Here is a 24921-nt window from a genome sequence, read left to right as displayed (position 1 = left end):
CAAGCTTCCCACAGGCAATATAATCTTGATTGTCAAGATAGGTTTGGCTTCTTGTTGTTTTTTTGTTGCTTTTTTTTTGTCATTTGCTGTTGTTGTAAATGAACATGTGTGTGTCTGCCTGTTATATTAAAGTCTTGATTTCCATGTTACTGAATACACCACCCTTTTCACAGGGGCATGGTTCTTGGGTTGGGATTACCTCTAAATTCTAAGCTTCCAGATGTTAACAGAAGCAAAACCTAGGAAAGAAGACTTCCCATATTTCCAAATGAAATGAGGCAGAACAAATGAAAGAGGATCCCTTGGCTTCTGCAGAGAACTGAAAGTGTACATTACTAAGAGGTATAGCCTTGTCTGTGCAAACACAGTAACTCATGTCAAATAAATTGTACTTTTTGCAGGAAAGAACTCTAGCTCAGGGTTTTCCAAGCTAAATTGCATGAAAACGCACAATCCTTTTTCTTCTTATTTGAACTGTTAGATGACGGAGCCAAATTACCAAAAAGACCAAAGGCAGTTTGCAGCCTTTAACAACTGAAAGGACTTATTGCTTCCAATTTGGAAATACAAAAGATTTTGTGTCTACGCCAAACCCTCCCAGGTCCCATGCATTTCCCATTAGATCTGTGAAGAAAGCAAGCGCATCAGTTTAAAAAAAAAAAAAAAAAAACTATATCACAAGTCCCTTATATTTCAGAAATGGAGAATATGTTGTCCAAGATATATAAGGAGTTACTTCCAACAGGACTTAAAATATATAGAGAGAAAAATACTTTTCTCTGGCCAAATGTGGTCCTGCTGTCCTTGGCTTCTTAGTGTCATTCAGTCCTGGACTAGCAGGAATTATTTTACAGATCCAATCAAAAGCCATTAAGTCTGTAAAGGTAGTCAAGCACTATTCTCCAGCTCCACACTGGAGAACCCAAGGGAGGTAATGCATCTATTTTTCAATACCTGAGGCCATTTTGTTTCCAACCTTAATTGCACTTATGTATTGGTTTGGGGTAAAATATCTCCACTTATCTTGCTCCTGTTTCCACTATTCCACTATTAATACAAAGCTTAGGAAACATAATTGCAGTGTGCAGTAGACAGCGATTTTCATTAACTACACAGAAGAAAACTGTTTAGGGAGAGACATTTCTTTCTTATTGATTCAATCAAAATGACTTGGAAGAAAAGGGTGTGCTTATTAAATTCTTTTCAAAAGGTAACTGTTAAAATTTAAAATCTTTTTCAACAGCATTTAAAAAACTGGTATATAATCTCTTCTGATTGTCATTTATGAATTTTTGTTCTGCCCAGTTCCTTTGAAATATGTAACTTTTATTGGCCTTAAAAAAATAACAACAACAAAAAAGAAATAGAGAAGGGGAGATTTTTACTTGGAAGTAGAGAATGTAATCAACAATGCTCTCTGCAAGACATGGAGTTGCCTAGCAATGCTATGGGAATTAAAAGGGGGAAATAATAACAAAACAGAATGTCGTGAAGTTACAAGAGGGTGTACTGTTAAATCGGCTTGCAATACTTATCCAGAAGCCTTGAAATGAGAATGATATAATAAGATTTTCTAGCAATGGTATAAAAAATATGGATGATAGTTTTTCAATGTTCTTCCTTTCATTTAGAGCAGTTTACCCAATGGGATTTGCTATTTTGAGTTCATGATTAGGCAAAATCTAGGACAGACATTTGAGAATCAATCATAGGGCCCCTTGGAGCCAGTGGTATGTGTGTCTTTTCCGGTTGGGCTAAATGAGTATAAGGTACATCAACCTTTCATATTCTCCCATTGTTAGGTAGGCTACTCTTTATGTAGTTGATTCTCTTCCCTTTGTTGTGCCATCCCAAGTTTCAGAGTCCTCCTGTCAATTTTTCAAGCTAAGTTCAATCGGTGAGGGTGAGACTACTATTGTTTCCAACTCAACTTCTCCCACAAACAAGTTTAATCATCCAGGTGCATCCTAGATCCCAACTTTGGAGCCTGAAGTCAGAAACCTGTCTGACCCTAAGACTCAATTGGTTTTCTTCTTTTTCTTTGATTGTGTCAAATCTTTTCAAGAAGAAAACTGCTCCTGCAATCCTGGAAATGTCTCTACCCCTTTGAATGGAGTAAGTTTTTATCTAACAGTGCCAGAAACATGACACAGAATAAGGAACTGGCCCTTACAGAGATGGCAGAAACAGGAATAAAGATATCCCAATGAATACCTGCAGCGCTACACCCTTGGAAGACTGAAACCCTAAACAGATTCATGATGGATCATGTACAGAAATCCAAATTTACATGAGGAAAAGTACTTGTGGGTGTTTTGATGAGGAAGAACAACATACGAATCTGTAGGAAAAAGTGGTTTGTAGTGTCAAAAAATGTACCTGAAGTCAACATAAGCAACTGTGGCTTCTAGACACAGCTACACCAAGAACTAGTTGTACCTTGTGGGTCACAGAATTTTTAATGTATAAAATAGGACTGCTAGATTATCACTAGGATCTCTTGTGATTCTCAGAGTTGGATTCCAAGATTTTAAGCAAGCTGGGGTCTGAAGAAGAATAGCTCTAAGACAGGTACCTTTTTAAATTCCTCATACAACTCTAGTTCCAATCTGGAAATGAATGGGGGGATGGTGATAGGGCTTTTATCTTCAAACATTTGCATTTCTACTGCAATCCCAAATTAGCTCAAAACTGTATAATGATTTGCACTCTGTGTGTATATAAATAAGTATAAAATGTCTAGTTCTCTACCCTTTCCTTCACTGACTTCTAGGCAGAGACAGACTGTAACCTAAATATGATTTTGAATTGTTTTTCCTTGCTCTGGAACTCAGCCTACCTTGAGTTCCTTCTTCACTGGATGCAGATGTTCCTCTCCCTTGCTCATGAAGAACTGTGTCTAGTTGCTTTTCCTTTTCATATCAGCCTTTCTCTTGTAACAGCTTCTCATCTCCCTGGCTTCGTTCTATACTGATGATTACCAAATGCATTCTTCTGTCTGCTCTGAAGCCTGCCAATTTCTACAACTGTTATCTCTTCTTGAGATTCCATAAGCATTTGAAACTCAGATAGTCCAAACAATGATCTCAGATTTTTTTTTTCTTGCTGATGTAATTATTCCTATTAATTGCACTACCATTCTAGTCATATGCTAAATTTCTTTCCTCCACTGTCTTTATTCATTTGGTCAGCTGTAACATTCTATGTTATTAAATAGTCCTCTATCAAACAGATATCTACTTCTTACCATTATTCTAGAAACAGATCTCCTTTCTTCTCACCTGAGCTGTCTGTGTCTAACTTCCTCCCCTTCTTACCATTCCAGACACTTCTGCCAAATTCAGCCTTTGAAGCACAGCTCCACCCATTATACTCTCACAAAACAATACCATCAATCTCTGCCAAAACTAGCACGTCCATAAAATTAAATAAAGAACTCCTCACTCTGGCATTGGAGGCCTTCCATGCTATTAATTAAACTAAATTTTCTAGCTGTCAGCTGCTATTCTCCTACATTAATTTTATATTTCAACCAAACCCAATTTCTTGCTGAACACACACTCAGTTTCCTCTCATTAGTTAATGTCTGTGGCCTTCACACCACTGGAACTCTTCTCCCCACCACACAGTGCGGCACCGGTTATGCCTGTTTGGATACTGCATTCATCCATGTTCCTTTCAAATGCACTTTCACAACACCCTTCCTAACATTTCTGGTTAGATGTGATCTTTTCTTTTAATCCTCTGCAGAACCACATACCTCTATTCAGACATTGATTTGCTTTACTCTTTTCATAGTGATAAAGTACACCTACAGGAGCTACATCTTGACCCTCTTTGAATACTCTGAAAGGCCTAGACTCATACACTGGAACTTATTAGTATGTTGTTACTACATTGAGCTCACCTGAGGCTTTCTCATTATACTAAGGATTTCTGACTTATTCAAAGTCTAACATCTAGTGGGTTGGCCAAATAGAACTAATAAAATCAATAATCTAGGGTGTGACTAGACTATCTATTTTGAAGAACCCAGGTGCAAAAGTATATATTATTTCTGCTACATATTAAGCTATAAAAAATATGAATTTGAAAGGTTTTAGTCAAATGATCTTACACTAAGATATAGCACAAGCACTTAATTTACGTAAATCCTGGTTTCTCTGTATATAAGAAGGTAATAATTGCATTAGCCTAATAGGCTGCAATAAGGACTGAGTAATGCCCACCAAATGCTTAGATAAGGCCTAGTATATTATGACTACTCAATAAACATAAACCAGTGTAATCATAATTCCATCATCATTATTTATCACTCAAACAAACTATTAATAAAGATGGTTCTGAAAGTCTTTCATGCAAGAGATCCTGCTAGAATACAGTGATCTAATTTGGGATCCATCAATACACAGTAATCAAAAAATATTCAAGAGTACTCCAAAGCCACCAACTGTGGAGAATAAAGTACACAAGAATAATATATAGGAGGAAGTATTAAAAGAAATTAAAATAATGGTACTTAAAATGTGTTTGATGAAAGATTTAATATTTGTTTCAAAATATTTAGAATTCAGAAAATGAAAACAGCAACTGAAGTTAATATTCCAAGAAGAATGATTTCCAAAGGGAATATTAACTTCCATCCAGTGTTAAATGCTGAAAGCTATATAGACCAAGAAAAATGCCTCTGCAGCATATTAGAATAGCTATCAAAGGAGCTGCGGAATCAACTACATCTTCAATGTCTGGGATAATGTTAATATAAACTCATTTAAATACAGGATGGCAGGTGGTTTCTAGTCTTTCCCATACATAACACAGTCCGGGGGAGGTGGGGAGCTGTCATGGAGTCAGAAGACTGCTCTGCACTCTTACCTGAACTCTCATCCAGGCTTTCCTCAGAGACGTGCTCATTTTGATGGACCCACTCGCCATTGCACTTGAAGAATATCTGCATGGCTGGCCTTGCTTTGCACCTGAGTGCAATAGGGTTACTTTTGATGATGTAAGCATCATCTGGTTCCTCTATGAAATGAGGCAGTGTCCCTGGAGCTGATGGGATGGAATCAGGAAGAACTTCACCGTTGTCGGTTCCTATGAAATTGAAGAGAACATCAGAACACAGCTTAAATTGAAAGTTCATAAATGAGAACAAAATACTGAACTCACACCATCTTTAGGAACATAGGCTGGAAAACTTATCATGTTAGTATGATATGCCTGAGAGACTGGCATAGAAGAAAGTCTTCTAGAAGCTCAGCTAGCATAATAGAGTATCTTCGGGTGTACAGACCTTGAGTCTGTTGGACAAATGAAAATAATGAATATGAGAACCCTAAAACTTGAGTTTTGAATCCGAGTGTTGTGGGATTAATATTCGTGGGGTTGGTCTGATCTCAAGTTCACTTTGGCGAGTCATCATCTCAGAAGAGTCAACGAAGACAGCAAACTGCCTCAAAATCTTAAAAAAAAAAAAATGAGGAGAATTGATATTGTCCTCCCACATCTGAGTGAACAGGGGTGATCATGGAAGGTACTCAGTCAGAAGATAGCTCCCCAAATTCAAAACTGTTTCCCATTTTTTTAAACCTATGGAACTGGATTATCTGGCATCCTACCTTAGATAACTCACCAACTAACTATCTCTTCAAAATGAATGTGGGTTCATTCTCTTTGCCTTCGGCCCACTCTCTGCCCCCAGCACTTCACCATGACACACTAGGAATTGCACTAATCAAGGCTGAGAATTAAAACACAGCAGTGAAATGGCTCTGATCATGTAGTTAGCAGCTACGATAACATCTGGTCAAAGGGAAGGCACCGATAGGGCTCTCCCTTAACCTCAGGGAAGGGATGAAGCATTATTAAAAGGAAAAAGCTAGAGCCAAGATTTTGCTTCCTGCCTCTTCTCTACATTCAGCAAGGACTTAAATCCTGGGAAACACCACAAGATCAGGGATACAGATGTGTGAGTGGTGAGCATCGAGGAGACAGCCAGGAGAGGTATCCTGTGGCTTTCAAAAGCCTTCCCACTAGAAGAGTAAAGAAAGCAAAGATTTCAATACCAAGGTCAACTAAGCTGTTGAATAGGCCTTCAGACCAAACCAGTGTTCAAACCTATAATGAGAAAAGTCACCCAGTGAACTACTTGAAAAACAATTACACCCACCAGATCCAACTCCCAGGAGAGAGCCTGTGACCCAGCTTGGCTTTCTGCATGCCATCAATTACATTTGGGATGGAATGTCTTATTATTTACATTTAAGTCAACAACTTAAATTAGAAAGCATTGACAAAGGTAATTCATTAATTTTAGGGGTAATGATCTACTTTAAGAACATTTAGGAAAAATTCTCAATTACTAAGAAACAGGGAGAGCAGGGACTTTAACAGGTATTTTATATAATGAAGAAAATAAAAGACACTGAGTTTTAAAAACAAGTCTTCTTACCACAGGGAACACACAAGCAAGATTTGCTACTGCAATGAATTAAACATAATAATAGCTTGATTGTCCCAAACAAGATTTTCTCCTTATTAAATACATGTTAAGGGGAAAAAACAACCTCAAATAACAAAAGAGCTTAAGGGACTATAAGCCTTCCATTTGCAATGGAAAAAATAACTCATGTGTAAGCAATTGGAAGCATCAAAAAATCATTATAAAGCAAGTACTCTCAAAGCTAAGGACAAAGCATTTATTTTATGAAATTACAATAAAGTCACTCAGAAAATAAAATGGGTATAGGTCATAGGGAGTAAGAGCAATTTCATCATAGAATTATGAGGGGGTGTTTTAATACATTAAATTTATTTACAATGGACTTTGTAAAATATTTATTAATTTATTTTACTACTGATGCTCATGCCAATTTCCACCTTCAATAAATACCGAGTCCCTGCAGGATTTTGTAAACCCATGCATTAGAGGAAATGACAAAGGTATTAAAAGATTTTATATGGGCATCAAATGCTCACACACCCACCAGGGGCTTGAGCTATGGCCAAAGTAATTCATTGTTGCATTAAAGGGTCACCTGATAAAGCATACCCAGCATATCCAAACCTAGAGAGCTAGCCTGAGTGAGCAGACATACATTTTGATAGATGCATTTTTGCTTAACAGGTAGGAATGCATATGAATGTGTCTGAAAAGTAACAATCTGAAAAGGGAGGGGGATGAGAAAGGGGTCATAGCTCTAAGTTAATAACAAGAGCACATTTATCCAATATAAATAAAAATGTCAAAAAAACATAGGCAGTAGATTACATAATAAATCACGTTTTAACTATCAACTCACAAAACATAGATCTAAAAACAATTAGTTTACCCTCTTGCCATTTTCTTAATGCCTTTTAGATAAAGTATGCAGGAGAGAGGAATGAAGAAGTCTGAGGGTAAGTGTCCTGGCTGCCCAAGGACCTTCCTTAAGAGTCAATCAATCTTAATGTTCAGAGAAGAGAAAGAAAAAAATAATAGAATGGAACATTTTATCTTAATTATTACTGAAGCAATGTCAAAACCATGCCTACCTCAAAGGCTAGGATCCATGAAAACAAGAAACAAAGGAAAATGATTTATTAGAATGCAGGGGAAGGTGAGAGATTGTACATACACATATACATTTTTATATGTATCATCATTTAACTGCATCCTTCCAACAAATAAAGGAAGTAAGTGGAAAAGGTGCACAAGCTATTTTTCCTGTTTTTGCTTTGCATGGTGAAGTGTTGGAGTGATATTTATCTAGTGCTGTCTATCCAGGGAAGGTCCCTTCTCCCCACTCACCAGGCTCTAATCATGGGGCAGCAACACTCTGCCTGAGGTTGGATTCCTGGCAGCCAGGAGTCTGGATCCCTCTGCCAGCAGCCTCTCCAGGATACTCCTTCCTGACCCCATAGGGCCAGGACACCTTCCTCTGGCTCACCCCATCCATGCCCATCAATGTTCAGCCCTACCTAATGGTTTAGAACTGAATTCTTCAGGAAATTCTTAGGGGATTCTTTAAGGAAAGAGAAGGGAAGAAAACAGAGGAATAGAAGCTGAAGTGGGAACCATTTTAGAGGCTTGAATTTGCTCTCAGAGTGTGTCGATCAGAAAGGAGTCGACGTGAGGGAAGGTCATTTACTTTAATAAATACTTCTGTAGGAGACTGCAAGAATACTTATCTGCTTTCAGGAAAACTGTCATCTTAATACATTTACCATTACTTTATAATTCAGAGAAAAGTCTTAAGATCTTGTATGACAAACGCTAGTGACAAAGGCCACCCAACTGTGTTCTTCCACATCACTTCTACAGAAGAGGCTGGAAAAGTCATGACTCAGGTGACATCCTTGGGGGTGGGCATGGTAAAGTGTCACTCATCTAGCCACTGAGTCATAAAACAGACACTTGCATAAAAGCTCTTATTTCCCTGATTAAAGGTGTGGGTGGTACTGTCCTTCTCCCCATGTTCCTTAACTAAGGAAGATTATGAGGAAAAGTACAGAAGGAACAATCCAGTCCCTGACTGTGGGAAGTCCCACAGTGACATGGCTGAGAGCCAGAAGCAACACCAGGAGACACCCATCCCAGGTATTAGTGGATGGCTTTTAACAAATCCCTATTTGCTTAAAACGTCTGATTGTCAAGATTTTTCTGTTACTTGTGGCAAAAGATATTCCCCATGGATGCAGCTGGATCTTTCTTCTTGAAAACAAAAAGCCAGAACTCTAAGCTTCGTTTTATAAATGCCAATGCCAACAGCATATAAGAAAAGAGTTTTGGTAAGCTAAGGAATGTGGAAACTCAGCCAGCAGGAAATAAAAGTAAAAACTGCCACTTACTGATTGGTACAGGGCACGCAATATCCCTCTACCTGGATTCAATGCACTCCCAGGCCAGTACTGCAAATATCCCATTTTGCACTTGAGGAAATGCTTGGATTGTATGTCTAGTCTAAGGCCATATAGCCAGTAAAGGGTGGACTCAGAATTTGAATACAGGGATCTGACTAACCAGCTCACAATTCCATTTCAGTTCAGGTGACAAAAACTGCAAGCCTGCTACTGTGATTTAGTGAGTGTCTGCTTGCAGTTCATAAAACCAAAAAGATGAAATAAAAGGACACATTATCTGCATGGCATCTCACCATTTCCATTAAATATGACATTTGTCTTAAAGATCATGTAGTTACCCTGTCAGCTAGCCTATGAAGACAGGCCAGTATGGCTGTTATGGACACATACCAGAGAAGATTTTGAAAAATAAATATTTCAAAAGAACAAGTAATCAACCAACTCTACTCAAATTAAGAGGCATCCTCACCAAAGTTAGAAATAAATTCAGGGAATGGAGTATAGCTCAGTGGTTGACTGCTTGCTTCACATGCTTAAGGTCCTGAGTTTCATAAAAAATAGAAGAAGTCAAAGAAGAGTCATTGTTTCAGAAGAAAATAATGAAGATTTTTCTACGTATCATTTGGAAATACATATGCCTTTTTAAGCAGGAATATTGAACAAACACACCTTCAACTAAAACACAGGACTATTAACAGAAGACAGTATACCTCAGAAAGGAGAAAGGGAGGGAACACAGGCATTGTCATTCCATCCCTTTTAACCACAAAAAAAAACTGTGGATATTGACAACTTGATGTATTAAATTAGTAATGAAAATGTGCACACTGCATGTCACAGTCACCCCAAATCAGGATCCATGACAGCCTGGACTACTACCCATGGGGTGATATGATGAGTAAAGTTGAGCTTCAACAGGTTTTGAATAATTCTAAGTTATACTTTTTTTTTTCTTGAGAGGCCATAACATTTAAATACACCTTTTTAAAAAAAAATCTCCTGTTTCTAGAGTATGCTTGTATTTTTATCATAATGGTATTTGTTTCAAATTGCAATCAGCAACCACAAAATAATGCAAACACTCAATCTGGTGATACAGAAGAACTTCGGAATCAAATCCCCGGACCAAGTCTAGTTTACTGTGACCTTGCATTTGGCAGTTTTTCTTACCCATAAAAATAGATGATTAAAATTTACTAGTATTTTGTGATATTAAATAGAGATATTTAACAAATGTAGTCAATAATTAAATGCTACATAAATATCATGCGCTACCATTACTACCACTTTCATCATAAACTATAGCATAAATAGGAAAAAAGACTTATAATTCGAATCCCTATGATTTCAATTCCCAAACTTCTTAAGACTTACATTTCAATTTTGTGCTTACTATTATCATATTCTTCTCAGTGTCCCTGTGATATGAACTGTTATTTACAACATTTTTTTTTACTACTTAGTACCTATAGGAAAGTCAGTAAAATTCTTTTAGGTTTAGAATTCTGAAAATAAAGCAGAAAAGCACTTAACTAGTATATATGTAGCAAATGATTATGCCATACACTACACATGTGGCTATCCTGCAAAGCAGAGTAATAAAACACACTGGATTTCCTGTTTGCCAGATCCCAAAACTATTGGCTTTCTTAGGCAAGTAGTAATTAAACATAGGAGATTTCATAATATCCCAGTGCCCCTCTCTCAGAAATATTTAAATGAAGTAAAGCACCTTACTTAGCTCTTTAAATTCCATTCGTGATCTATGAGCATACTGATCCATGGCAATATGAAAGTCAGAGGAGAAAGCCACACCCAAGAAAGTAAGTTACATAATCTAAAAGACATCACATGAGGGCTGGGTTCTCTATTTTATATGTAAATGTGACTTGTCTCCATATGGTTATTTAATTAGATAAGGGATGCATTGTACCTATTTAATGCAGAACAACAGCCTGAAGTTTACATACCAAATTGTTAATACAATTTATGAAACAAACTCTTACTCTAGGCCCCAATAAATGTTTTTCTTTCTTTCTATTTATTTATTTATTTGTTTTTTCCTTTTTGAGTAGGAAACCATTTTGCCTTCTTTCCTACCCCTAATAAAAATGGAAGTGTTTTATATCACTGGATTTTCATAGTTTACCTTACCTGTGCTGATTTTATATATTGTCAGCCAAGGACATTATTTCAGTGAGCAGATCTTAAATTCTGCAGGATGAAAGACTGTAAGACGGTAAGCAATGCTTACAACACATTCAAGGAAACTATAAGGGCCATTATTAATTCTAGAAACAAATAACTCCAAAATTCAGCAGAGCTTACAAGAGCACACTCATTATTCCCCAAATTATCAAAATTTACCTTAAAATATTCAGTTTATATATATATATATATATATATATATTTATTATTATTATTATTATTATTTTATATATATATATAATAATTATATATATATTATTATAATTTTATATATATATATATAATTGATCCTTCTGCCTCAGACTCCCGAATTACTGGGATTAGAGGAATGTGCCACTGCACCCAGCTATAATATATATTTTTAATAGACATATGTATGTGGTTACTAAGATTAGATAGTATTCTAGGTACTGAGGATAGAAACATGACTAAGACATAGTTAACTTTCCTTAGGAGCCTACAAACTAAAAATAGTCACAGAACAAAGACAAAATGCTAACAGTGAAGTCTTAAAATCTGTGAATGAGGGAAAAGGCAAATAACAAATATGCCCTACAGAAAAAAAAATAGAAATTAAATCAAATATTTATAAAAATATTCATTTTAAAATTTAAAAAAAAGTTATTTTGCTGATAGGAGTGTATGGGATGAAGTTTATAAATTGTTCAATCTCTCCCCCAACAATGGATACATTTGTGTGTCAATGGGGACCATTAACTAGCGTTCAAGTTCATCTGAAAACCTACTGGAAATTGGGAAAGGCTTTGCTTTCAAAGGGTTATCACTTTTCATTTGTAACTGACAGTTTTCAAGAGGGAGGCCATTCATAGTTATGGAAAAATGGTTGTTTTAATGCAACACTGAATGACAGAAAACCAAATAATCAAACACCATTCTCTTATTTTTCATTCTTGGAAAATTACCTTTCGGGAAGAGCTTTGTGTTTTATGTTCTGCACACTAATACAGCAGAGGCTTTCAATCATTTTATGACAAAAAGAAGAAACAAAAGGGGGAAAACAGAAATATAAGAAACAAACATAAAATTGCCTTTAAAAGAAATATTCTTCCATTAGCTGTCAGGTCACATTTTAAAAACTGAGATTGACCTTTTCACAAAATTTAAATACAGGCTGAACTGACTAAACAGGGCGAGAAAGAAATTTTTGGATATGAGATGGACACAGGCAAAACAGAGTGGGAGGTCACCTGAGATAAAATCTGGAACTCTCTTATAGTAAAAGTTATCCAGGCCCTTGGAGCTTGTGCAACTTGGAAAGAGCACTGAGGTGCAGATTCAGGGTAAAAACCTATGTCCTGACATTTTGAACAGTATTTTCCCCATTCTTCAGTACTGCTTTGTTTTGGTGATACATAAAATATTAAATTTACAACTAAATTTTATGTTATTGAGAAATTTTACCTGGAAAATAATTTTATAAATTACCTTTTATGAGGGACTTGGAACTTGTACAACATTTTAATAAAACCAATACAACTAAAAATATATTCACTAACATTTTATGATCTATTTAAGTATTTTGAACACTATAACTTATAAGAAACTAAATTACACAAAAATAAAATATGTATTAAAATTGTTACCCATTGTCTACAAGTTCCCCCCAAACAATGCTACTAATAATTTGCTATATTGCATTCCAGTATCTTTTTCCTATGTAGTCTTAATATTTTGACCTGTGTATACTGGTACATATACATTTGGCATCTGTTCTTATTTTGACATGCTAGTATTAACGTCTCATAAAACTAAAACTTTATGGTTGTCTAAGAATAGTTATGTCAATGATTTTATTATTTCCCTATAGCACTTAGCTATACCCAAATTTTAGCTTTCATTGATACAATTGTCCACTTATGATCTATCCTTTGATTATGTGCAAATTTATTACCTCTTTTCAGTCTCTCTCCAGAGCTTCAAATCCATACATTAAATTGTCTCCTGACATATTCACCAAAACATCCCAAATACCTTCAATATGCCTGAAGAACTTACTGCCTACCTTCTCACAGACTCATGCTTTGGCTAGGTTCTGTAAATCCAAGAATGACTCTAGAACCTGGGTATCATCTACTTTTCCACCGTTCCACCTCTACATTCAATTTTTTAAATTAAATCATATTGACTGTCTCCTAAATATTCTTTCAAACTCTATGTCCGCTCTTCATTCTTATTCCTATTGTTATGATTTTCATATGGGTTATCCCCTTAGAGACTCATGTGTTAGGCAATGCAGGAATGTTCAGAGGTGAAATGATAAAACCGTGAGTACTATAACCTAATCAGAAGATTAATCCATTAATGGGTTAAATTTGAGCAGATTGCTGTGTGGTGACTGTAGGCAGGTGGGGCATGGCTGTAGGAAGTGGGCTGCTGGTGGCATGCCCTTAGGGACTATGTCTTCCCCCTGGCTCCTCCCTGCTCACTGTTTCCTGCTTACCAGGAGCTCAGCAGTTTTCCTTTACCATGCCCTTCCACCTTGATATTCTGCCTGACATCAGTCCAAAAACTATGGAGCCCACTGACCCTGGACTAAGACCTCTGAAACTTTTGAGCCCCCAAATGAACTTTTTCTCCTCTAAGTTGTTTTCTTGGTTATGTCAGTCACAGCAATGGAAGGCTGACTAACACATTACTATGCCTCTCTTGGTCACCATCATTCTTCTCAAATACTACCACTGTTCCTCATTGTCTTTGGCCATAATTCTTTCTTGTCTCCTTTTGCTTCCTTCTATATATTGCAATTTAGCCATGAATTTTTCAAAATACAATTCAAAAACACCCTGCTGAGTTAAAATGTTTCTCTCCTTCTGGTAATTTCCCCATTTTTTAAGATGACTGACCATGTCTTCTATGATCAGGTTCCTCCTTATCGCTCTAGTTAGCTTCATGGCTTATCACTTCACCACCTGATAGCTTTAAGGACTGCCTCTTAAAGCTTTCAGAGATCTCAGCACTCTTTACCTGTTGCCTGCACACATGCTTTCCCTTTTACCCAGAGATAAATTTTCCCCTCTTTTCCTGATAGCCCATTCACATCTTTAAGGTTCTGCTAATCTGATGTTTTTTTATGTGAAGCCCTATCTGAACCTCAAAAATTCCATGTTGGTTACATTCCTCTTTGCCCTTCCATAATACTTTGTACTACTGTTTAATTATTAATGTATATCAATGCACCTTCTTCTAGACTGTAGGTTCCATGAAAGCAACAGATGTGAGAATTTTGTTCATTATTTATATCCCCAGTGGCTAAACAGCTCTGAGACTCAATAAAAGTTCCTTGAATAAACTTTAAAAATAAAAAATAAGTAAATAAATGAAACTGTGCTGAAACTTTGTGACCATGATATCCGCAATAAGATATACTGAAAGCAAAGGACACACTGCTAAATTTATTTCCAAAAGGAGTATGCAAATTCACAGGCACTAGTATCATAGGGATTTACCAGTTTTCCTTATACTCACCAGCTTTAAACATAATCTCTTTGGGATATATTTTAATTGGTGCATTAAAGGAGTATTAATTGTTTAATAGATACTTCTTGATTACTAGCCAACATTAAATATTAAAATGTGTATCAACTATTTTCATTTACCTTCATTTCCATTGCTTATTCACAGTTTTTTTCTTATCATTGAAATGTTATATTTACAGGGTTTTAAGGAAAATGCAGCTCTGTAATATATAAAAAGAAATAAATCGTAACTGAAATGTATATTCCATTGTCTTAAGATCAAGGGCTTAACTGACAGCAGTAGCATTTGGCTTTTTATAATATGTCTTCCAATTCATTAATTTAATTACAACATTCAAGACTTCAGTTTCACTATTCCAAATGCAACTCAATTCTGAACAGAATGGTTTTCTTTAGACAAAAGATGGTTTTATGCAGGGAAGAATATGTGTCTGTTTTTTTAAAATAAATATTTTACATGGAAGATTCATAAAGAAAAGCAAAAGGAACAGGATTTGTCTTGCATTTCTTAATGAGGTGACCTTCTTTGTGCAACAAAATCCTTCTTCTGAAAATCACATAAAATGTTGATATATGGATGAAGTTTTGATGCCTATGTGAAATCCCTTAATTCCTTTGTTATTTTTCCTAATACACAGATTTAGTTGAGCCTGCTGGGATGTGGTATTTAGTAAAGACTGACGATAGACCACATGGCACTAGTGTCCAGCAATTGAAGCTGTGTCCTGATTTGATTTGACAGTTATCTGATTGGGTTGTGGAACCTGTACAATAGAGAGGGACTTAATTTCTTTATCCTCCTTAGAGAAGATGCTAGACACTGTCAGAAACAGATTTATACTGAGCAGCATTGGAAGCACAAAATATTGTTCCACTTGAGGTCTTTTTATCAAGAGAGAGCCTTGATAAAAACGGAACAAACATGGGCTTCATAGTTAGATGGAGCTAGATTCAAATCCAGGCTCTCTTGCTAATTGGCTATGAAGGAAGATATCTAACCTACATTAGCCTTCTTCCAGATGAAGAGAGAATAATTTAGGAGTACAAGGCTTTTGTGTACCTTCAAGCAGACAGCTGCAAATGAAGGATGATATTAAATGTACTAAATGATGATACTAAAGGTACTCAATCTATAAAAGGCATTGTTGTTAATTATTAAAGTTAAGACATGCATGGATGGTGAAGCATGAAATAGAGAGGTAGAATTCTATCATGTTGATTATTTTGTGGGGAGCAGGGTATGAGAGAGAAACTGCAGAGTAAGAGCCCAATCTACTCAGCAACACTCTAGGAAATGCCTGGATATTTTACATACTTTTTCCTTACAAAGAAATATCTGAGCGAATAATCCAGTAACCAATTTGGGGACACAGGTGAGTTTAGAAGATTAAAAGCTGCTTGCCTTTGCTACATAGTGTATGGTGAAGAGCTTTATGTATATCATTTAAAGACCTGAAGTTGTACCTTGAAAAGTGACTCTAAGAGCACAAAACAAAAGAGCACAAAAACAAAAACAAACAAACAAACAAAAAACAATAGAAAGAAAGAAAGTAAGTAAAAACAAAAAAAGCATACTTGCATATCTTAGTATTACCTAATCAGCTTAATAGCCCTGGGATGAATCCTGATCTGCTGGCAAGAAGAATGGGAGGAAAAGGAAATGATCACTCTAATAGAGTAAGCTTAACATCACTGTGTGATTTAATTATTTAGCCATCTCAGCCCCCTACCTTCACATACAAATAAATGTGAATCAGATAACCATGTGCATGTGGCTAGTTAATTACAGTCTGCTATTTATCATCAACAGGTGGATAGCATGCATGAATCTATGGCTTATAGCAAGCACTTAATTTTGGTGAAACCCAAGGACTAGGTCAGGAGATCGGTAATGACCTGTCTTACTACTGAACAGGTTTTGAAATTAAAAGAGAAAACCAACATTAGTTGGTACTTTAAAGGAAGTTATTAAATCATCAATTCAATGGGTCAATGAGCCCTAGGAGGAATGAAACATTCCCTAACATCTAAGGTGACTTGCAGAGCAAATATGTGGGGAGTCCACAGAGTACTAAACTTTTCACATTAGGCAAGTAGGAGAGTCAGTAATGAATGCTAGTGTCATTACACTATTAATTTTTTTCTCCTTCTCTCAGAATTTCCCCCCCACAGTGGCCCAAATATTGATTAAAATAATTTTGACTCCAGTGTTCTTCTGGTCAAATATAGTTTCTACAACAATTCCAAATATTAGATTAGAGAAACAATGTGAACATATTTTCTGGTATCTTAAACATGGGACTGGATATATTTCATGTATGGATTTATGTGAATGTGTAAGCATATATTTGTAATGATCTCTAAGTGATTATAGAGCCATTGGCCCAAGGTCTTTTCAACTGAAGACCAATGAAGTTGGTCTTCATATCAGGGGTTGAATTTATATCATTATGACAAATTAGGAATAAAGCACATTTGATGCCCAAGTATAAAGACAATATATTGTCAAGACTTTAAGAAACAGCGTTTAGACAGGGTTTAAAGCTAACAGCATGACATAGACATGGGCACAACCGCATCAGAGAAAGCTAACAAAGATATGGTAGGTTCCTTATGGAAAAAAATCCTAGATATCAGATGCATTATCATTTTATCCTTATAACACAATTTCTGAAATGGATAACCACAAAGGCAAACTGAGACTTAGAATTTTTTCCCATTGGACAAATGATAATATATGTAAAAATATAAAAACATCTCGCTGTTTCCAGAAGTCACAGTAAACATGATTAAGCATTATGATCAACTAAATGGATCCCACCAAAATTCATATATGTTAGAAGCCTAATGCCCAATAATGTCAGGAAGTGGATGTTTGGAAGGTAATCAGGTCATGAGGGTGGAAATTTCAAGAATGAAATTAGTGTCTTTATTGAAAAATTCAGGAGAGCTTCCTATGTCTCTCTGCTCTACCATGCGAGGACCCAAGGAGAAGATGGCCACTGCAAACCAGGAAGAGGGACTCAGCAGCCACCAATCTTGTGACACTTGATCTTGGACTTTCCAGACTCTCGAAGTGGGAATGATAAATTTCTGTTGTTTAAGTCACCCAGTCTCTGGTAATTTTGTGTAGCAGCAGGAACTGACAAAGGGAAGTCTGTTGTTCCCCCCCCCCCCCCAAGAAACTCTGGAGTATAAGGATTATCATATACAAGGGATTCTTCATCTGCTGGTCATGCCACTGGCAAGACAAGAAGGAGCAGTGAAGGTACTCAAGGTAAAGGAATAAGACAAGATCCTAAAAAGATCAAGTAGGAATTCAGAAGCAAATATAAACAAAGAGATTGCCAACAATTTTTAAAATTCAATGTATCACAGTGCAATTTATAAATGTCCCCAATTTCTTTAAAAAAAAAAAATCCTTTTTCTAGGTGACAGTGTACTACAGGATGAACTCCCTGTAAAATGAAAACAGAAGTGAAGGCATGCAGAGTTCAGAGCCTCAGTCACATACACACTGATTCACAGACAGGGCTAGGGTGAAAGGCAGTGTGCCTGGGAGTCCTAGAGGCCCATCTAAGATCAGATGTATCAGCATCCAGGTTTGTTTGTTTGTTTTGTTTTTGTTTTTTTTTTTTTAATGGGAAAGGGTATCTGAATATTTACAGGAAGAGTATATATGAGATAAACATTTCTCCCTCCTGGTTAATCCTATTTTCCTAAATGGCAAAAAAGTAGAAAGAGTTTTGTTTTGCATTTTTTGTTGTTGTTGTTGTTGTTGTTGTTCCATATAGGGAAAATCCCATATGGGGAAAATCTTTCATCTCGGAATGAAGCCAGAATTAGACAGACAGACAGTATAGATAGGTAAATTGAGTCAGGTTGGACCAAGGAGGCCTATTTTGAGTGAATCTGGGAAGTTGGAGACAGTCCCCTGAGGGACTGAAAAGTTAATTCCTACAGAGCCCTTCCTCCACCCTAATCAAGAAACTGTGCCTGCTCCCACCTGCTGCCAAGGTGACTCTTTGCAGTAATTGCCCCTCCCTGCAGGAAGCTATAAGGTTGTTAATGTGTCCTTGGCTACTCCATCCTGCCCTTCCCTCTTCAGCCCACCTGTTTCTCACCTTTTGGCCTCCCACTAAGCATTCCTGAGTCTAGTCACAGGGGCAGGAAGCAGAAAGATAAAGGGGAAAAGGCAGGAGAACAAAGGAAGCCTAGATCATATAAAAAGAGCAGAACACCTCTCTTCTTAGGATACCAGGATACCAGCTATGGCCCCCTTCTCCCTCCCGGGAAAAGTCTGTGTTACCCCTTTTTAAATAAACCCTGCTTTATATACCTCGGCATGCTTCTCTAATGTTCAAATTTAAACATGTGGGGAAGCAGGACTCCTCACCAATAACCAGCGGTATCATCAGTACTTAAAGTTCTTGGATATAATTCTGTAGAGATGAGAATATAAATAATATAAAAAGTAACTTACTCATTTTCCACTGTACCCTAAGAATGTAGTCCTTGACCCCCACTAATCCCAGATAAAACAGTTATAAACAAACATAGCTCTGGCAGAGTCATCCACCCATTAAGGAATCCATTTGACTTCCAAGGTGCTAAGTTCTTTTGAGCCAGTGTCTGTGGTAAGGGGAACCAGGTGAGATTGAAGTATCCAAAGAATCAGGGAGCTACTTTCTGAAGAATGACTGCAGGGAACAACACAAACCTTCAAGATAAATATGGACCCTGGGTTGGTCCAAGGTCTGGGCCTGTAGCAAATGCAGATTACTAGTTTTCTAGTAGAGACTGGAACACACCAGACTTTAGTCAGATTAATTATACATCAAAGCAGCTTTCTCAACTGACAATGACAGACTTAACAGTAAAAGTATGAAGACAGATTGGTGCATTTTTCCTTTTTCTCAGGGAGCTGTTCCACTGCTGGGCCATTGTCACGCAGCAGTGACTCACAGGAACATGTAATGCTTAATGAGCCAAATATGAAGATAATTATGCCAGTTATATTTGGGAAACCCACAAAATAACAGACCATATTTGTCGACTCTTTATGAACGCTCCAGGGCAGAGAGAGGAAAGAAGATATTCTTTTTAAATAGCTGAACTGGATTTTACTCTAACTAAATACCTTTGAAGCAACACATCGCTTTTCTGCCCAATTAAAACAACAACAACAACAAAAGAGTTGAAAGAATACATTCCTAATTTCAGAGGTTCCAAAAGGAATTTAAGTTGTTCTGAAATTGCGACTGCATTTTATCCATGTGACCTCCTTATAATCAAATCTTTCATTTCTTGAAAATGATCTACTTATACAACAATGTCTTTCCATATCTACTTTTTTAAAATTGTGAATTAATGTTCCAGTAAACCAATGAAACAGTACCATTACAATTCCAAGTAAAAATAGTTCTTCACTCACCAAAGCAGTTGAAGGAAAAAGAATTGTATAGAATTACTTAATACACTTAATTAAGTTGGTAGATATCAAAGATAATCGTGAGTTAATAAATATTACTCATCAGGATTATCCAAGCAAGTAATCAGAGCAAGAGTACAAGTCAATATTTTGCTGTGTTTGAAAAAAAAAATTGCTGAAGGAAAAGGGTTCAGATGGACATTTGGGGTGTGTTTGTAATGGAAAAGGCAGAACAGAGCTGAGTATTTCAGTCTAATTTCTGGAAGCACTGCATATTAAGAGAAGAGACTACAGAGACCAACCAATATAAGAAAAGTACTAATCATAGACTCTTAATTTGTGTACCTTTCCTCAGGTAGTTTATAGCAGAGTTGAATTTGGACAGCTAGAAACACATCTTCTAATAGAGTTCTTTCTACCATATAAATCCAAGCTTCAAGTGAAAAAAAACAAATAACATTTAAACCCAAAGTTGCCTCAAATGATTTCTTTCATTCTAGATGAAACTTCTTCTCTGCTTAAACAGCTCACAAGGTAAAAATATCCCAAGGCATTTCAGGAACTGGTTGAAATCACAAGCTCATTGTAATCATCTTCACAAGCTCTTGGAGTTCTGTGAGGGTGCCACTGATCAGAAAAAGGGCAAGGGAAACATCAATCTTTGACAGAATTTAGATTTGGTTCCACATGAGAGCTCATCAAAGACTAGGAGAATTGAGTTTGGATCAGATTACCACCAAGTGGGCATACAACTGATTAGAGAAGTGGTTTCTAAAATCAGACTTTAGGCATCCAAGTACAACATCAGTTATCTAATGCATTGTTACAGAATTTACTTCAAAAAATGCTCTCAGAGCAAACTGAACATTTGTAAATGTTACTTTTTGAAATAGCAGATGTTATAGGAAGACAATAGGATGAATGGGGGGGAGTTGGGTACAGTGTGGGGAAGCACAGAGTCATGACTTCTAAGATTTTGGATGTGCAATCAATCCTGTGTACTGTTTCTCAAAGAATCTTAAGTTTAATATCTGAGGGAAGCTCACAGAGCCTGATAGCTGATCAGTGCTCTAATTTTTTTAAAAAAACATTTTGATTAAGGCTGGGATAAAGAGAGTTTGTTCATTAAGATGCTGATGAGATCCAATTTACATGATCCAATAACGCCCTTAGAGTAGTTGCTTAAAATACCCCGTAACTTTTACAATTTTGAAAAATGGGCCTATAGAAACAGAAAAGAATTAAACGGGGATGTCTGTAATAGGACAATATTGCAACCCACGGGCAAAGTACCTTTTATGATTCAAATAGGATTCCAAGGAATTCCCACCAACACAGCATCCCTGGAGGATGTAAGTCATTGGGCTGGGATGAGCAAACAGCTGGTAATCTCAACAGGGAGTTTAGAGTTGAAGATTGGAAGGCTGAGCATTTTCTTAGCTCTTGCTTCCCCTCATTAGTTTACCTTTTTAATTCCCCCTCATCTGTTCCATTCCTCTTCTGTCATAGATCAATCAGTCCAAGAGAATATTCTTTTTCATGATTTTCTAAAAAAAAGTTTAGATGGCCCAACAATTATATACAGTCTTTGTTGAAGATCTGACTTAATCCATAGTCCTCAAAGCTGAAAGGGGCATTTTACATTGTAGGAAAACATAAGTTAGATAACAGATATCCATTTTCATAAAAAAATTTATTTTCTCCAACATGATATAGTTTGGTCATTTTGGGGAGACCCTTCCTTATCCATTTCTTCTCTGCCTGTTCTGTCTCAAAGAAGGAATTAAAAAATCCTTAGCTTTAGAAAATAAAATTGCATTCTCTTCATATTCTAATACAGACACATACTGCCAAAGACTCATTAAGGCACTGCTCAATCAAGGGACATCTCTTCATGACATCGCCTTTGTCTCTCCCTACAGGTCTCTCTAAATGAAGAGGACTAGTAGGAACACAAACTATTCTATTGATATAAATGCACCATCTCCTCCAAAAGGTACAGAAGGCTGCATTCAAACAGTAATTAGAAAGTATTTGATGCATACAGGACTTTTAATAGCAACCACTGATTAAAGCAATACATGTATTGTAAACATTAGAAATGAAGCACTATCATAAAATAAACACACCACTCAATCCAAGAAAAAAGGACACTCCCAGCACCATTAATCTGCAATACTCTTTGAGACCTCCACCCTGTCTCAATCTCAGGGGTAGCAAATATCTCTGTACGGTGGAGATTTTTCTACTTTGGGAGAATCCCTCCTTTATGTTTATGGTTTTACCATAAGAACACACAATCCAAGACAACAGACTTTTGAGCTGATAGCTTCTGACTGCTCATGAACCTTATAAAAACTGTAGCAGCATACTTGCATGCCTCTGAATTTTGCATTTCGATAGATAATTCACATGCATAAAATTTCCCAAATCATACTGTTCATAGAGTTGTGCAAATATCACCACAATCTAAGTTTAGAATACTTTTCATTACCGTAAAAGAAATCCTGAACCCAATACCAGGATTACTTCCACTCTACTCCAGCTCCTAGAAACTATTAACCCACTTTCTGTTTCTATTATTTGCTATTTTGGGCTCTCCTCATAATGAAATTGTGTATAAGTGTCTCCTTTCATCTGTCTCCTTTCACTTAGCACAGTATTTTTAAGTATATCCCCATAACTGCATGTCTTGGTATTTTATTTCCCATATTGTTACACAACATTCCATTGTGTGAATATGCTTTTGGTTAGCCATTCATCAGTTAATGGACATTTGGGACATTTTTCACTATTATGTATAATGCTCCTGTGAATATTCATGAACATGTTTTTTATGAGCATGTGTCATCATTACCCTTGGGTATGTAACCTGAGAGTAATGGTGGGTCATACAGTAACTGTGTGTTTAACTTTGAAGAATGGCCAGCCTCCTCCTGGGTGGTAACACCGTTTTACATTACCATCAGAAATATATGAGGGTTCGGATTTCTCTACCGTATTCACTAACACTTGTTATTATCTGTCTTTTTTATTATAGCCATACTAGTGTGTAGGAACTCATTACAGTTTTGATTTGTATTTCCCTAATGGCTAATGATGTTGAACATCTATTCATATGTTTATTGGCCTTTCATATTCTTCTGATTGCTTTTTTGAACTCAACATTGTTTTTAAAATTCATCCTTACCAACAGTTGTGGCTGGAGTTCATGCATTTTCAGAGTCGTGTTCTACTGTGTGAATATATCATGATTTATTCATATAGGCTGTCAATGGACTTCTGGGTTGTTTACTTTTTGTTCTGTTTTGAAATTGGAAAAAATTCCACAATGAATATTCTTTACATGTCCTCTGGTATACTTCATTATACCCCTCCCCCTAGGATCCACTAAAAAAAATGCTTACACAGATAAGCAAAATCTGCCTTTGTACAACATATCCATAGGCATAAGCAGCCAAACTACTGGGCCACATGCTAAATACAATCTAGCCACCTAGTATTAATGTTTGTGTACATGTGGGCACATTATGAATGTATGAGGACTCCTGAGCAGAAAGGACACAAATCAGTATATATTTCCTTAATAAAGGAACAGATATATTCATACTGTGTAAAAATAAATGCAGAAAATGTTATTCAAGAAATGTGAGGTAATGCTGTCAGTATTTGTAAGGAAGGCTCTTAGAAGTTTTTAAATATACACAAATATAACTATATATATTTAAAATCGTAAAATCTTAAAAAAATATATGTTTTAAGGTCTAAAAAATAAGATAGGAATAAGTCTGAAAAGTCTTAATTATAAGTGTATATACATATACACACATATTTTTGATTATATGTATATACATTACACATATATTCACATACATTCATATATATATATATATATATATATATATATATATATATGAAAGAAACTCTAGAAGAAAGGTTTAGAGAGACTAGACTCACCACTGAGGCTACAGGAAGAAACCTTTAAATCAGTATATTTGGATGAGAAGGGGTTAACAGTAGAGGTAAGCAGCTGATTTTCACAGAGAGCAAGAGCTATTCTGTGGCACTACATTTATAATTGATTTTAAGTCAAAAGTTGTTTAAAATTTCCCCCACTCTAATGTTCTGAGATACATATATATGTATCCAAAGTGATTTGTAGACAACTAGCCTGGTAGTTTTTCAAAGAACGAAACAATTTCTAAGATGACTTCAATTTAGTCCTGATCATGAGCCGAAAGGTGCACATCAAAGACATTGAATTCCTTTGACCATGTCTTCCTTAGGAGTTCTTGTTTTAAAGGACTCTTTCTACCAAACAACTTTTGTTAAATAATAATTCTCTCCAATACTTTTAAATAATTGAACACTTGTAGAAATTTCTACTAGGATATGAGTCAAAGAAAGCATGCATAACAATATTCTAGATGTTTTCTGAAGAAAAATTAAAATCAATGTGTCTGTTTACACTAATAGAAGTAATAAATCAATAATTCATTGACTACTGCAGTAAGAAAGAACCATTGATTATCTTGTACAATCATAGAATGAGTCTCAATCTATGTTGTGAGAAAAAAATTTAAAGTTGCAGACCAATATATTCCATGTGACTCTATTTCTGTAAAGGTTTATAAATCAGTCATGTCATAAAGCAATGTGATATATATTACTCACAATTACATAAACATATGCTAAAATATAAAATAAAATAGGTATTAAATTACTAAGAGGAGTTATTTTGGGAAAATGAGAAAAGGAAGGAAGATGGAAAGAAAAAATACTCCAATATTATCTATACTGCTTATATCTCTTGTGGAAAATACATCAAACCAATACGGAAAATAATGCTACTTAATACTTACATAGGAATTAATAATAGTCATGGTAAAAGGTGGGGACATATGAGTTTTCTTTTTCTGTATTAAAAAAAAAAAAGAAAAACCA

General features: G+C 36.0%; 1 protein-coding gene across 10 annotated transcripts in view; it reads right to left on the bottom strand.

Annotated features, from left to right (window-relative positions):
* The window catches only part of Unc5d (unc-5 netrin receptor D), a 505260-nt gene that overhangs the window by 222183 nt on the left and 258156 nt on the right, over positions 1-24921 (bottom strand). For all 10 annotated transcript variants that reach the window (XM_077792634.1, XM_077792633.1, XM_077792636.1 and 7 more), the window contains exon 2: positions 4876-5094. In XM_077792634.1, the coding sequence (XP_077648760.1) occupies positions 4876-5094 (219 nt within the window). The remainder of the gene's footprint in view (positions 1-4875; positions 5095-24921) is intronic.

The sequence above is a fragment of the Urocitellus parryii genome, chromosome 14 (genome assembly GCF_045843805.1).
Source record: "Urocitellus parryii isolate mUroPar1 chromosome 14, mUroPar1.hap1, whole genome shotgun sequence".
NCBI lineage: Eukaryota > Metazoa > Chordata > Mammalia > Rodentia > Sciuridae > Urocitellus > Urocitellus parryii.
The sequence above is the reverse complement of the archived record's forward strand: the minus strand, read 5'-3'. Positions and strand labels throughout refer to the sequence as shown.